General features: G+C 38.9%; 2 protein-coding genes across 2 annotated transcripts; one reads left to right on the top strand and one right to left on the bottom strand.

Moving 5' to 3' along the window:
- The first annotated feature begins 255 nt into the window (after window positions 1-255).
- On the top strand, window positions 256-2,077 carry LOC134183148 (uncharacterized protein C16C10.8-like). The gene is made up of 6 exons (XM_062650617.1): window positions 256-541; window positions 803-901; window positions 977-1,057; window positions 1,197-1,452; window positions 1,719-1,807; window positions 1,857-2,077. Exons 1-6 carry the CDS (start codon window positions 293-295, stop codon window positions 1,995-1,997), a joined length of 915 nt encoding a protein of 304 aa, XP_062506601.1. The 5' UTR covers window positions 256-292; the 3' UTR covers window positions 1,998-2,077.
- LOC134183147 (non-structural maintenance of chromosomes element 4 homolog A-like) lies at window positions 1,939-13,635 on the bottom strand. Its single transcript, XM_062650616.1, has 10 exons — window positions 13,393-13,635; window positions 11,045-11,125; window positions 7,696-7,826; window positions 7,264-7,382; window positions 5,396-5,495; window positions 4,603-4,696; window positions 4,379-4,467; window positions 4,275-4,320; window positions 2,296-2,381; window positions 1,939-2,240 (listed from the first exon to the last, which is right to left on the bottom strand). Exons 1-10 carry the CDS (start codon window positions 13,535-13,537, stop codon window positions 2,160-2,162), a joined length of 972 nt encoding a protein of 323 aa, XP_062506600.1. The 5' UTR covers window positions 13,538-13,635; the 3' UTR covers window positions 1,939-2,159.
- Window positions 13,636-13,817: the final 182 nt, after the last annotated feature.

Below are 13,817 nucleotides of genomic sequence, written 5' to 3'. Positions count from 1 at the left end.
GACAGGTGACAGAGCCATGTACGGTTCTGACACAGATGGCGGGGCCTCGCGTGCCCGACAAGCAAAGTCAGATTTCTTTCTTGTGTGGGCTCATTAATTAAGCTGTACAAATACGAAAATGCGGAACACATTGCTTGCAGTGCAAACCATTACAACAGAGAGCTTTCTCCAGAGGAAACCAAATCCACAGGCCGCTGAGGCGTCGGAGGATGTCGTGATGCGCGCGCTAACGCTACATACTGTGGACACGTTCTTCGCCAGCTAGCATTATACGGGATTTTGCAACTGGTTCATGGTATCGTTCACTTGTGGAGCGTGCGGCCAGACGCTGAAGAAAAATCAGGTTCAACGGCACTATGAAAACGAATGTCCTGGGTGCAGTTTCGTGTCGTGCCTTGACTGTGGCAAGGAATTTCGAGGAGATGACTATCAAGGTCACACGTCTTGTGTTAGTGAGGCTCAGAAATATCAAGGCAAGTTATATAAAGCTCCATCCGGTGGAGTTTCAAAAGGCGAGAGAAAGCAGCAAGAGTGGTTAGAGGTAATCAACTCAATTGGCCTGCAAACGGAATTAGAATATTTAAAATTGTGTGAAATTTAAGTTTCTTTTGGTATTTTATTAATTAACGTGTGACTAATATTACTTGGAGATGTTTACCTGGAAAGTTGCACATAATAGCATAGATTGTCTTGCTTTCTGATAGCATATGCAGATTTTGAGATTTTTGTGCAGCTTGTTGGGATACCATTCTGGTCCTTAATTAATACACATTCTCACTGAGTACTTGCTCTCATTCTGTAGCAAATACATAGAACATCTACTGGCAATTCTAAACTTCGTCGATATGTTGAGCAATTGTCTGGGTTTGGAAACATTCCTCGAAAAAAATCAAAATTTGAGGTAAAGTGATGCCTTTCATGTACCAGTTAGTGCATGGACATCAGTATAATGATTGTGTTATTTATGGTCCTGCAGAACTTTGTAAAGAACAGTATGAATTTAGCAGACAAGAAGGTCATAGATGAACTTTGGGAATCATTCTCTAGCAATTCAAAGGTACATTATAGAGCCATAATTTTCGTACTGATAAGTATATACCTTGAATGCATCCAGCTACACACACACACACACACACACACACACACACACACACGCACACACTGACACACACACTTAATGAATTAATGCTTCACAGCCACAATTAGAAGAACCAAGTCAGCTGAAGGAATTGGTGAAGGTGGACAGTGTGCAGTCTGTAGAAAGTCCAATCAGCTGTGAGTCTGCTAGACATGAAGCAACCAGAAAATCAAGAAAGAGGAAATGTGCAGAAACGACTGAACAAGTAGAAAAGAAACAAAAATCTAATGAAAGGCAGACAAGGGAAGAGCTAAGAAATGGTCAAGAAATTCAGTATCCCTGTGCACACGAGCAAGATATGACAGCACCACAAGGTTAGTCTCAACTTTGAACTGATTATGAGTGATGTTATATTTGGTATATCATTTTACGCATGATTCTGTAATTGTACCAAGACTGCATATGGACACGTTGCTGCTTGCTACTTTCACATGTCAATTGTACATGTATTTCAACCAATGCCTGCAGTATGCATGTTAGGACGTATTACAACCTCAACTGCAACTAAACCCAACCACACCCAATGTTGACTACAACTGTTTAGCTCATCCTTAATTAACGTATCATTATGTACCTACAGGCCAAAAGTTTCGCTGGTCAAAGTGCATTGTAAAGATATTGGCAAATGCTCCTGATCAACAGCTGTCAGTCAAAGCACTGAGAAAAAAGGTCTTTCTGCTGTTAATGGAAGGTTGTGTGCACTAACGTGTCTTTGTAGGTGCTGGCTGAGTACAAAGCGTATTGTGGTCACACTGACAGAATAGTAAGAGAAGAAGCAAGAGCAAAGTTTGGTAACAAACTGAGCAAAGTAAAATCAATCGTGGTTGAAGGAAAAACAGCTAGTCTTGTAATTAGATAAAATGTTATGTTTCGAATTGAAACAGTCAATTCCTTTTAGCGATAGTTTCGGCTTAAAAACTCAGTTAGAGAAACGAGTGACTTTTTGTCAGTCTTACAACATAAGTAAAGCATCTACACTATAACTTCTTCAAGCTGTCTGATCAGTGAGAAGCACATTTATCTAACGCCTACGATTGCCATCTTCACAACCAGGTCGAGTTGGTATCAGTGGTTCAGTTATCTCAAACACTTCCTTTAGTTTCTAAATCAACAAGCATGGTTACTTCTCCGATTTTCAAATTACTAATACAACTTACTTCCCACAATGGCATGGTTATTGCAACGATTGTTTGTTTCCTTTCTGTGGCTCTTTCATCACCATTCTCCACCACTGGAGCATTCCCTAGACAAATGAGGAACACATGAAAACACAGTATGTTTTTTAAACGTTTGCTATTGCTGTACTTTCTACTAGTGATACAACTATCCATGCTGCAATCCCATAAGTTTTGTCAAGTGTATGGAAGATAATGTTAGCATTGTCAACGTAAGTCGAAAAAATGGTATCTTTCATCTTGTATGTGTGGGTCTGAAACTGTGTAATATATAGAGGTCCTTAACTCAACAAGTCTGCTCCTCCTTTCCTTCTTGCTGACATTTGCAATGCTTGAGATAACGTCTGAATTAATTAACAACATAGTGCTTTGATGTTATTGTGGTCAGAACAGGGAGACACCTAAGGCCACACCAACCAGTTTTTTTATTCTTGGACATGAAAACCAGACTGACCGACTGAAATAAAAAAGTGATAATGTGACATTTTGAACATGGGCGAGTTCGATTGGGCTCTTCCAGAAGAGGCTCCATGTGCACGACCCTCTTCCAACTTCTACAGGTCTGCCACTATAGTCGGAAGAGCCAAGTCTACCAGCTCTGCACTGGAAGAAGTTGGAAGAGGGGCGTGCTCTTCCAGACTCTTCTGGAAGAGGCTGGAAGAGCCCAATCGAACGGGCTCGGGTGTTAGTACATACAAATGTGAGACGACAAAAGGCGAGGCGACACTAAAACAAATGATGCTGATACTCTGCATTGATACCAAGCGGGATGTGGAAGTAGTGCTGAACAACATGCACTGTTCAAACTTGGGGAGTCATCGATACATAGTGGTAAGATGTATGACTACAAGGCATATTACAGCAAGCTTAATATCATCGGACATGAGCACATCAAATTTTTACTTTATTTTGGTCAAGCTCAAAACTGGACCGGCAAATCCGAGCATAAAAAAATTAATTAGTCTGGCCTAATACAGTACCACACATAAAGAACAAACACTGATTGTAATGACCAACAGTTACTGTTACTTCGTTATCACAGAGCAAGACCAGATCACGTGAAAAACAAGCGAATAAGTCAGTCCTCTAAGGGTGCGTTTCCACTAGCACCTAAACTGGTTTAAGAATTGATCTGTTTCCACCTGCACTAAACCAGTTATCTTTTATACCTAAACCGCTTTCTTAAACCTACAAAGTAGGTTTAATTAACAAAGTGGTTTAGGTTTAACTGTCACGTGACAGTAGCGCACTTGTTTAAATGGCTTATGACAATGCCGTTTTGACGATATAATATTGACTATTTTGCTGGGATAGGAATGCCTTAGAAGATGTAAGGGTCGTTAATTAACTAGGGAAAAGAAATCATCAGCTACAGACAGAGAGAAGACGGTGTCCTTGGTCATCATCATACAAATTCCTACTAGCAGATGCTGAATCAGTGAAAACCAACAGTTGCTCTGATTTGGCAACAGAGCAGCCCAATACTTCAAAATAAGGCATTCCTACATGGTTTGTTTTGCACATCCTGGATGTGCAAGTTTAGTGGAAACAGCCACTTTCTTGAACTGGTTTAGTTTTTAAACTCGTTTAAGCTAAACTAGTTTAAGGTGGAGCTAGTGGAAACACGGCCTAGAATCACCTCGCATGTCGTCAATCAACACATGTCTTTATACAAGGAACAATCTTTAGTTCCTAGTGTAGGAGTGCAGAACAAAGTACACTAATAGTGTACTCCTTCCTTCTGACTATGTTCTGCATTCCTGCATTAGGAAGTAAGAGATTGTTACTTGTAAACAGACATGATGTTGTGCTAATTGACTGAGACACTAGCAGATTCCAGAGAAACCTTGGCTTATTCACTTGTCTTTCAAGCAATCTGTTGTTGCTCTATGTGATAACAAATAACTGTAACTGTAAATCATGGCTTAAACAAGATTAAAAACAATGAACTCTTTCCTTACTTATCCATGGTAAATCATCCTCTTCATATATTTCATATCTTCCATCCTATAAAGTTGTATGCTATTGTGCTAATGACCAATTCTGCCAAACATAAATTCCTTACCTTTATTAAGAATGACAAATGGAAGATGTTCTCTACTGTTTGAGAAAATGAGCATGGGTTGATCACAAAATCCCAGTACGAAACATCTCCTACAGCAAAATATCACTTTACCACTTACAGTCAACCTGAACTAAGAAATAAACTAGGCAATGTTGTCCTTCTAAATAACATCACAAATTCTCTATCATCTTGCTTGTGACAAAGTGATATTCTTGCAAACTGACCTTCATTCTTTCTCAATACATCTTTCAGCTCTCTATCCACCCTTTGGACTTCTTTTGTTGTTGCTTCTTCAGGGGAATCTTGTTCTTTCCCAACCTTACAACAACAATTACATTAACTTAAACATTACTACTTGTTTAATTTTTAGTACACACCTTAATTTATTACATTGAGTTCAGGGTAGACTATTTGAAAAATTTATATACAATTTTAAACTTGGTTTAAACACAAACCACATTAACTAAAATATATAAAATATATATATTCTGAAACCTACAAGCTGTTGAAAAATACAATAAATAAAAATCCTCTCTTAGGCCAGACCAACTAATTATTTATGCTAAGATAGCGGACATGATAGCCAGACCGACCACATGAAATAAAATAGAAAAGTAATAATCATGTGACATTTTGAGCATGTGCAGTTCACATCACACCGCCTACAAATGCAGAGATAACGGGGAAAGGATGCTAAAACAAATGACGCTGATACTGAGCGAAACGTAGAAACAGTCACTGGACCACATCCACTGTTCACAGTTGCAGAATCATCAATACAGTTGTAGGATGTACGTACCAAGCCATTTTACAGCAAGTCATGGCACATGCACACATCAAACTTTATACGTTTGTTTTGGTCAAGCTCAAAAGTGAATGGACAAATCCAAGCATCAAGAAACTCAATTGGACTGGCCTTACTGAAAAGATATCTGTAGTATGTTCGGAATGAAGAATGAGCAATAATAAACAAGCTACTTAGCTAGTATTTGTAATAGTACACAAACGAAAATCTACCTGCTGAGGAGTGACTTGTGGTGCAGATTCTCGAGATCTTTCCCTCTGTTTCCTCTCTGACCTTGCAGCAATATTGGCATCCACTGCCAATGACCCATACCTAAAAACAAAGCATTTATCTTCATCACAATCAAATGTAAGTGTTTCACTTGAATCCTACTTTTCTACCATCAAATCCATCTAATTTTTATGATGGTCACACAATGATAATGTGGTCAACAATACACTCACATATAATTCAATTTTAAAAATAGCAATCACTAGTCCCTAACTAAATCTCTAACAACGTTAGTACACAATATATCACATGCCACATAACCTCACGTTAAGTGTGTTATTTTATTGTATCAGCTGCCTGCATAGATAGCATTCAGAGAAGAGAGTTATATTTCTGACCTTGTGTGTATGGTTCGTCGAAATCAATATTGATAAGACTGCGCAATCATTGCTCTTCTGAAAGTGTTAATAGCATTATGTGTAACCCTTTCTGGTTAAAGACAGAAGAGGCAATAAATTGTAGAATATGCATATTAGACAGCCATGTATTGAAGGAGCTATTTCAAAATCAAGTGGACTCCAGCAACATCAGCTTATAACACCTTTTCATATGCCGATAAGGAATGCTCCGATAGATACTTCTTGAGCTACCAACAGAAACCCCTTCATATAAAGATTCAATTGTCTGTGGTTTCTTTGTCAAGCACGTTTTTAAATTTCTAACGATATCCTCTAGCTCTTCTCCGTCCTCTTCTGAACATTTAATTTTACGTATATCTTCGCTTTACCTCTTCTGCTAAAATTGCAGGTGACTTTCTTATGTTCAGCCGTTCTTATGACAACTCAGTTTCAGAAGAGCAAAAGAAATAAAAATCACCTTCATAGATATGTACCCACAATAATTCATACTCCACAATGATTTGCACCCATCTAGAGAAATTTGTTGCTAAGTCATGTGACTTAAGATGCCCGCTCACAATTTCATGTTGTGTCATAACAAAGCAGAAAAAGGGAACATTTTAGGGTGCACCACGTTCTATGACATACAGCCTATATTCCTAGTATAAAGAGAAAGGTGAATCGCATTCTTGTCCGCCATGTCAGTTTCCCCCCTCGTACTTGACATTTCGAGAAAGCTAAAAACAAGTTACCATTTACAATCTTGAAATAGCTTGCTGTTGAATGACAAAGTGCTTTCTCGATTGTTTTCTTGTTGTATGTAACCCAGAAAAGTGTGAAAACCAGACCATTATTGTACTATCGTGATGGCATCTGACACTCGGAGTATGAAAGTAGCCATGAAGAGGTACCAGCTGACATCGACAATGCAGATCACGCATCTACCTTTACATAATAGCTACTAGCCCTGAAGTTCCAGACCCATTTTCAGTCACGTGCAGCAAGGAAAAGATCAAGAAATCACTTTGTCGTTCAACAGCAAGCTATCTCAAACTGGTTAATGGTAAATGTGTGGATAAAGGCATAATTTTAAGTTTGTGTGGGTGTGTCTGCACGAGTGTGAATTCATAAGTGAGCACCTTTAAGGGTTGCCTGTGACCAAGACATAAATTTAATTAATAAAATGTGACCAAAACTAAACTGCTCTCCCACTCATTGTTTCATGTGTTCTTAAGCTTACAAAGAAAAATGTTGTTGTTTCAGTTATAATTTATAGTATCAGTTCATTGTCTGCAAGAAATGGTAGAAAATGTCATGTGATCCTTATAGAAGTTATTGTATGACATAATTACAAAAGCCGTGTTGCTAATGATCACAGACAAGTAATTTGTAACGCCTGCTCTGTGTATCCTAACCAACTCAATTAAATGCACTACATTTATGTAAATTAAAAGATCTCACAGTTCACTCACATGAAGTTAACAGACGGTGCTCGTCTGAAGTATCCCGCCACTGTGCATCCCAATTTGTGCCAGTCCAGCTTAGAAACAGTCTGCTCACTCTCATCTGTCCGATCACTCATAAATGTCACCTGCATGAAAAGAAAGACTAAATTTCTGTACAACACAGCCAATCTAACAAATACACAGTTAAAAATTCTGACAATAACATGATAAACATACTAACGTGTTCAAAACAAAAACAAACAAGTTACACATCTGATCAACACAAAAACAGGCAGACAGACAGACAGACAGAACAATATGCAACAAACTCCGAGACCTCTTACTATGTTTCAACGAGTGCAACAAACATATGAGCAAACCAGGGAATTTAAGATCTAATGCACTCTGTAGACAATAAAAAACCCAGACATGGTTCCTTTAATTAAGAATATTACATACCAATTTCTCAGCAAAGATGTGAGGATCAAACACAACTGCATGTGTTTTTAAGGACTGCGCTTGCACAGTTGCATACTTTGATGCAATCTTCAGTGCTTCTGAATCCAGCACAGCCTCCCTGGCATGCTCCACTGTAAACAGAAGACTCAGTTTACTATAAACAAATGCTATCAAATAGAATTTCATAACATTCCAATACATAAAGTCAATCAAGCGACTCCTTGAAACACTGATGGTCTTCATTTTAGTTATTGTCTTCATTAACTTAGCAAGCCATAGCAATATAAGTACAATGAGGGTGACATCATGGTGCTAACAACAAGTCAGCTCAACCAAACCAAATTACTGATGTACAGTTCCGGTACATCTAAAATGATATCTGGCCTGTAAAACCAACATACAAGTACTGCATTTTCAGTTACTGCTGAATGCATCACCAAATAACTTGCAGGCCAATTCAGTGTTACAATCACTACAGCAAAGAAACAAAGTTGTATCTGATAGCTAATGTCTGACAACCAAAATGTTGTGTTGCCAATAACAAACAATTTCTGTGATCTTTCAATGGAAAGTCACAATGCTTTGTTGCAGACGACAACGTAGCACTCTTTTACTCTCCATTGCCGTTGCAAAACAGAAAATGTTGATTGAAATGAAGCACAAATCATTAATTAAACATGATTGATTAGCAAGAGCCAGTTAAACACACAGCCTTGTACATAGCATTTTCGCGCTACACCACTTTAACCAAAAACATTTGTTTACAGTGTATGAACCATTAAGCACTCAGAGCATGTTCACACCGCTAACTATGATTAGTAAGTCACTTGGGCACGTAAGTGCAATTAGCCTTGACAGTTTTCAACCGTCACATCCGGCAAAAATTCACGTGAATTGTCTTGACGAATCCATTTCTGTAGATTTTGAAGAAAAAAACATTTAGTTTGCTTTCTCCGGCAGCTCCTTCAGAAACGGCAGGAAGTTGTCACAGGCACAGAGGACACATTTGCATGCACTTCCATATACATCGCCATGTTGTTGCTGCATTTGTCCATTTAAACATACAACACCACATCAGAAACATCGGCAGCATGCTCTTCTTGTATACTACCTCACGTGCAACCACTAATGCGGTTGTAATGCTACTCTCTATGGCATTAGAATAACATTAGAATAGCGTTACACTAATCATTTAGCTTCCAGCATCTGTGCAGGATTTCAAATTACAAAATGTCCTAACCAATTCAATGGAAGTATGATCAAACTACATACATGGCATCCAAACAGCTGAGTATGTAGTGACTTTATTGTATTTCATGATGTTATTGTAGTGCCTAAACAGTTAGACAGTCCAACAGCATAGTAAGTTGTCTAAGTTGCAAGCCACTGTGGTAGAACAATTTACACAACAGTGTGCCCTGGTTACGTAAAGTGCAGTATATCTATGTTTCTCATATTTGTTAGCAAACAAACTATCTGACAACTGCTGTAAACCATACCGCTACAATACAAAAATGATTTTTGTTTACAATCATAACTTGATCAAAAATTACCGAAATCAGATAAATTCTAAAGCTTTCTAAGCTGCCTACACCCATGAAGGGTCTAGGGGTCACTTAGAACATACATGATGAATGTCCAGAAAGTCTGAGACATACTGCAAAACCAGAAATTTGTGTGACCCTAATATTGTGTGATATCAAGACAGCTTGAATACCAAGTACAGTTGAACCTCCTCTTCCAAAATATGTACCTTTGGCGCTCTGCCTTGCGTACCCAGATCCTATTGAGCAGACTGATCCAGGTTGCAGTTATCTAGTTTTCAGCAAATGTGTGTATCTGACCATTTTAAATCTTGACTGTCACATTATTTAGAAGTACATGTAGTCGTTGGAGCTGTGTCCTTTACCACAAACATGACATGTGTAGAGACGTATATAAATGCACCAGAGATCTGGGTGTTCAAGGTAAGGTCTGGACCTCCAAGTCTATGCGGTTTGGCATTTTTGGTAATCCAAACAACTTCACTAATCCGAACAGCGCTTGGCACAAGGCTGTTCGGATTAGCAAGATTTGACTACATACAGTATTATTACTGGTAACAGTTTTCTATTGACTATTCGATAGCCACCATAACAACAACTACAACAAGAAAGAAATCCTTTATGTATAGGCACTTGCTGCCTGTTCAACTTCATTCTTGAAATCATACCGTACATGGATCTACGGGTAAATGCCGAGAGAAAGATGGAATGAATACGCATGCACATGTCTATGCAGTGTGAATTTAATTTGTGCGATGATAGTTTGTTTGCACGATTTAATCGTCACATGAATTTCTGGTTTTACAATAGCTGCATGCTTTAGTAGCTTATTAATTGATTTCAAATACCTTGACTGTAACTACGCACGCACTAACGACCATAAGTAGTTATTCTCTCCAAAGCAAACTACCATGTTTCACAGTCCACGTTTGTCACAGTTTATCTTGACTTTGACCTATCAACAAACTGGCCGGTTGTAAGATCAGACACTGTATGGAGCTACAATAGCGAGATAGAAATCAAAGCTCATTGCATGGCTGTGTGTTCACTATTTGCATTACCCAGAGTACAATATGACTGTCGGTCAGCGATCATTGACTGACCAACTGGTGTTCATGACTGACCAACTGGTGTTCATGACCGACCACAATTTTGCTTTCATCGGACATACATGAACAGACCTTGTAATAAGGATTTCAAATTAATCGACCACTCAGAGAAGTAGCTGCCACTTTTGTCAAATTTTTGTCATTCAAATGGTCAAATAATCTTCTCATTTGGTCGGTCATCAAAGGTGGCCGGCAGTTATTTCATGCTCTGCGTGTACCTACATGATTGGTCAAAGCGTGAATGGAGGGAACATGGATGGTAGGGAACAGGGATGGTAGGAAATCAATGAGTGACCCAAACATCTAGACAACTGACAGCAGCACGCAAATATAATTATAGAGTTGATGATCCCCAGATGCTTGAGTGCATACATAACAGACTGTAATACTGTAACAGTTTCCATTTTGATAGCAAATAACTACAGTAGTGACTATGATGCAACAAATAAAGAAATAGAACTAAATGTTGAAGTTGATAATTACAAGAAAGGATAGTGAAATCAAATAAGAATGAAAACCTAAAATTTAAATTTCAGATCAGCCTCTACTAGAGCACGGCATCTGGCCAAAATTTTTGCCTTATATTCCACTCTGATTACCTATACTATAGTATTGTTGTAAGCATCTATGCAGTTACAGACTTTCTAATTGCAATGAGAATCTGATTCTCTCATATGTTTCATTCATCTGACAAACCTTTCACATAGAGATTGTCAATGTTGTCTAGCCTTTGATGCACTCCATTGCTTTCAGCACGTATGAGCTCCTGGTGTACATCTACAGACCAAAGAAAAATAAACACATTCCTTCAACGAGGTACAGTACACATTACATCCACTAAATCTACCCAGTAAGTGAGTAACCATGTTTACACAACTCACTCTCTAGAATCGAGCTATGGTTCTGATGGGTGTTGTTAGCGTGTGTTATCTACTTGAAATTGATTGACATAGCTCATGTTATCTCATGTTCGCAATGGATAGAAATCAAGCTGTTTGCATTTTCTTCTTATAAAGGCTTTACACCAGTCAAATCAGTAGGACATTTATGAGATGATGTCCTATTTATAGGAAGCGTATGTAAGTCAGCAACAAACTTCAAGAGATTTTTTCCTGGGCACTTGATCTTTTCTATTTTACTTCTCCAGAAAGGTACACTTGTGTAAAATGAGCATGCGCAGCTCTCATCCCAGCTAGGGTAGTGTTTACATGACATAGCTGACCTGAGTCAGACCGGGCTGGCCTGGCTAGAAGTGCCAAGCCAAGCCAACACGGCTCAGCCCGTGTTTACACGTGTCTTCCAAAGTGAGCCAAGCTGGCCCGCTCACAAGTGCTCATGTAACGAGCTATTAGTGACCCAATAATGCAAGCAAAGGTAATTCACATTGAGTGATCAAGGTCATTAGGTAGACTTCGTAAGAAAGTATTAAAAGAGAATTCTCACCAAATACTAAAACTTGCTGAAAGAAAGATACAAAGCCCACTATCTTCCTGCAGGAAGCTTACGGTTCAGCCAGCCACAGAAGCAGAGAATGGGCCACGAGTGGTTCAGATGATTTCCCGTATTAGCTTACTCTCTGTCGTCATTTGGAAGTAACTAAAGTCTGTTCAATTATTGGAGAGGACGTGGAAAAAACCGGTATCTCCTAAAGCAGACATTCTAGCAGGTTGATTCCATCATCATTCGAAGCTCACAAGGAGGAGGTTCCAGATCAGTTAATGAATACTGTGATTGGTTCTTTATTATGACATAATTTGTAACTTCCTGTATGACATGTGCTTGGCCCTGCCCCCCTATTGCATTTACACCAGGTGTCTGATAACTTCAAAGCCACCGCTAGAACACCCACTACTTGAAAGCTGACAGGGACATACTTTGAACTATGGATTAATAAGTAAAACAGCTGTAGCTAGCAAGCTTATGTAGTCGAAGCATTGGTTGAACCTTTGAACCTAAGTTCATAGCTAAACTGTAACCGTTTATTTCACTAGCCGAAATTAGCAATGCCCATCTCTGGTATCTTCAATTCCCTATCTATTAACCGCAGTTCCTACATCCTCTCCAATAATCGAACAAACTTTACTTTAGGTTTAGCCATACCAAATGCTCCTAATGCACCAAAATTGCAGCAAAACACGATCTATAAACTAAACTAAGAAGGGTATCTTATTCAGGCTCCATGGTTCTATTGACACAGTAGATACTTGCGTGATACGTTTGGGGTCCCAGTTCACTTTAGTCAATAAATCACAACTTCCCACCATATGTCTCACAATCCTTACCTTGAAAAGTGCACAGGTATCGGTCTTCCTTGATAACCAGCAATCAGAGTTACTTATACGAGTACAAAAAACACACCCACACAGATAATTTCAATGCTTATTTCTCTGTTACGGTAAACGTCTGCAGTAAATGGTTACAAAGGGTCGTGTCATGAAGTGACCGCTTCATCTGAGAGATTGCTGAGAGTTCTTCTTTAATTTTGATACATTGTTGTTTTTCATAGTAATTTATATAAATAAATAAGACTGCCCGCCGGAAGAATGTATAATGCAGCAGAAGACTTAGAGGGACTGGGTACGCAAGACTAAACTTTGTAATCTGGTTCCATCTTACCTGCAGTCTTGTGTAGTCAGACCCTAATCCTGTCCCGACTAGACCATAATTCCCCACCAGAATAATTCGTTGATTATAAAGCAGTGCAATAAATAACTCCCCTCTCAAATAATTTCTCTCTCATGTTGATACATGTTAACATACACATGTGTCAAATTTTCCTAAAGACCTTTTGTGTTATGTTTTACATCATTGCAACGCGTGTGGGCAGATCCATAAAACAATAGGACTGTACTTCTTCAGGACTTAGTAGAGATGATACAAAGCATGAGATTTGAAGACTCGTCTCGCTGGTATCAATTTTACGAAGCAACATAGCATGGTAAACTTAGTCACTTTAAGACAAATCAATATGTCTAAAAATAATTCCCCTCTCGAATAATCCCTGAAAATAATTTCCTCAACGAAATACGGTACATGTACCTTACCTGGTGATACCATGTCGTTAATCAAGGCTCTGTAGTCTTTTCGAATCTCTCGTCGTCGTTGTCTATCATCTTTACGTTCTGGGTCAACCTTCCAGGTGATGACGACTGGTTTCTCGTCGTTCTTCTCAGGCGGGTCGTCAGACATCACGGAATTGCTAGCGCTGTGAGAGTCAGTCCCTTGTTGACAACTGCAGCGTACTTGTAGTGGCTCGCAGCTACAATAGATTCCCGCGGTTGTGACTGTTGCTAGTTGGAATCAAAAAGTTTGACAGCCTCGCGGGTCCCTCTACCTGTTAGCGTTTCGTTGATACTCATTTTGTTTTTACAGTGTACCGACCTTGCAACAAAATATGGACGACTCACGCTTTCTAAACAGCATCACTTCTTTATCTTGACTAAACTAAACAAAAAAATGCAGTTTTAGA

This window comes from Corticium candelabrum, chromosome 8 (assembly GCF_963422355.1).
Source record: "Corticium candelabrum chromosome 8, ooCorCand1.1, whole genome shotgun sequence".
NCBI lineage: Eukaryota > Metazoa > Porifera > Homoscleromorpha > Homosclerophorida > Plakinidae > Corticium > Corticium candelabrum.
This window is presented reverse-complemented; position numbering and strand designations above follow the sequence as displayed.

Bases quoted from the DNA above. Each gene is read 5' to 3' on its own strand.
- LOC134183148 (XM_062650617.1), top strand. From the start codon at position 293: ATGGTATCGTTCACTTGTGGAGCGTGCGGCCAGACGCTGAAGAAAAAT. The intron at 542-802 runs GTAATCAACTCA...CTCATTCTGTAG, and splicing joins AGCAGCAAGAGTGGTTAGAG to CAAATACATAGAACATCTAC. The intron at 1,808-1,856 runs GTCTTTCTGCTG...GTGTCTTTGTAG, and splicing joins TCAAAGCACTGAGAAAAAAG to GTGCTGGCTGAGTACAAAGC.
- LOC134183147 (XM_062650616.1), bottom strand. From the start codon at position 13,537: ATGTCTGACGACCCGCCTGAGAAGAACGACGAGAAACCAGTCGTCATC. The intron at 11,126-13,392 runs GTAAGGTACATG...TTTGGTCTGTAG, and splicing joins TAACGACATGGTATCACCAG to ATGTACACCAGGAGCTCATA. The intron at 7,827-11,044 runs GTTTGTCAGATG...TTCTGTTTACAG, and splicing joins TGACAATCTCTATGTGAAAG to TGGAGCATGCCAGGGAGGCT.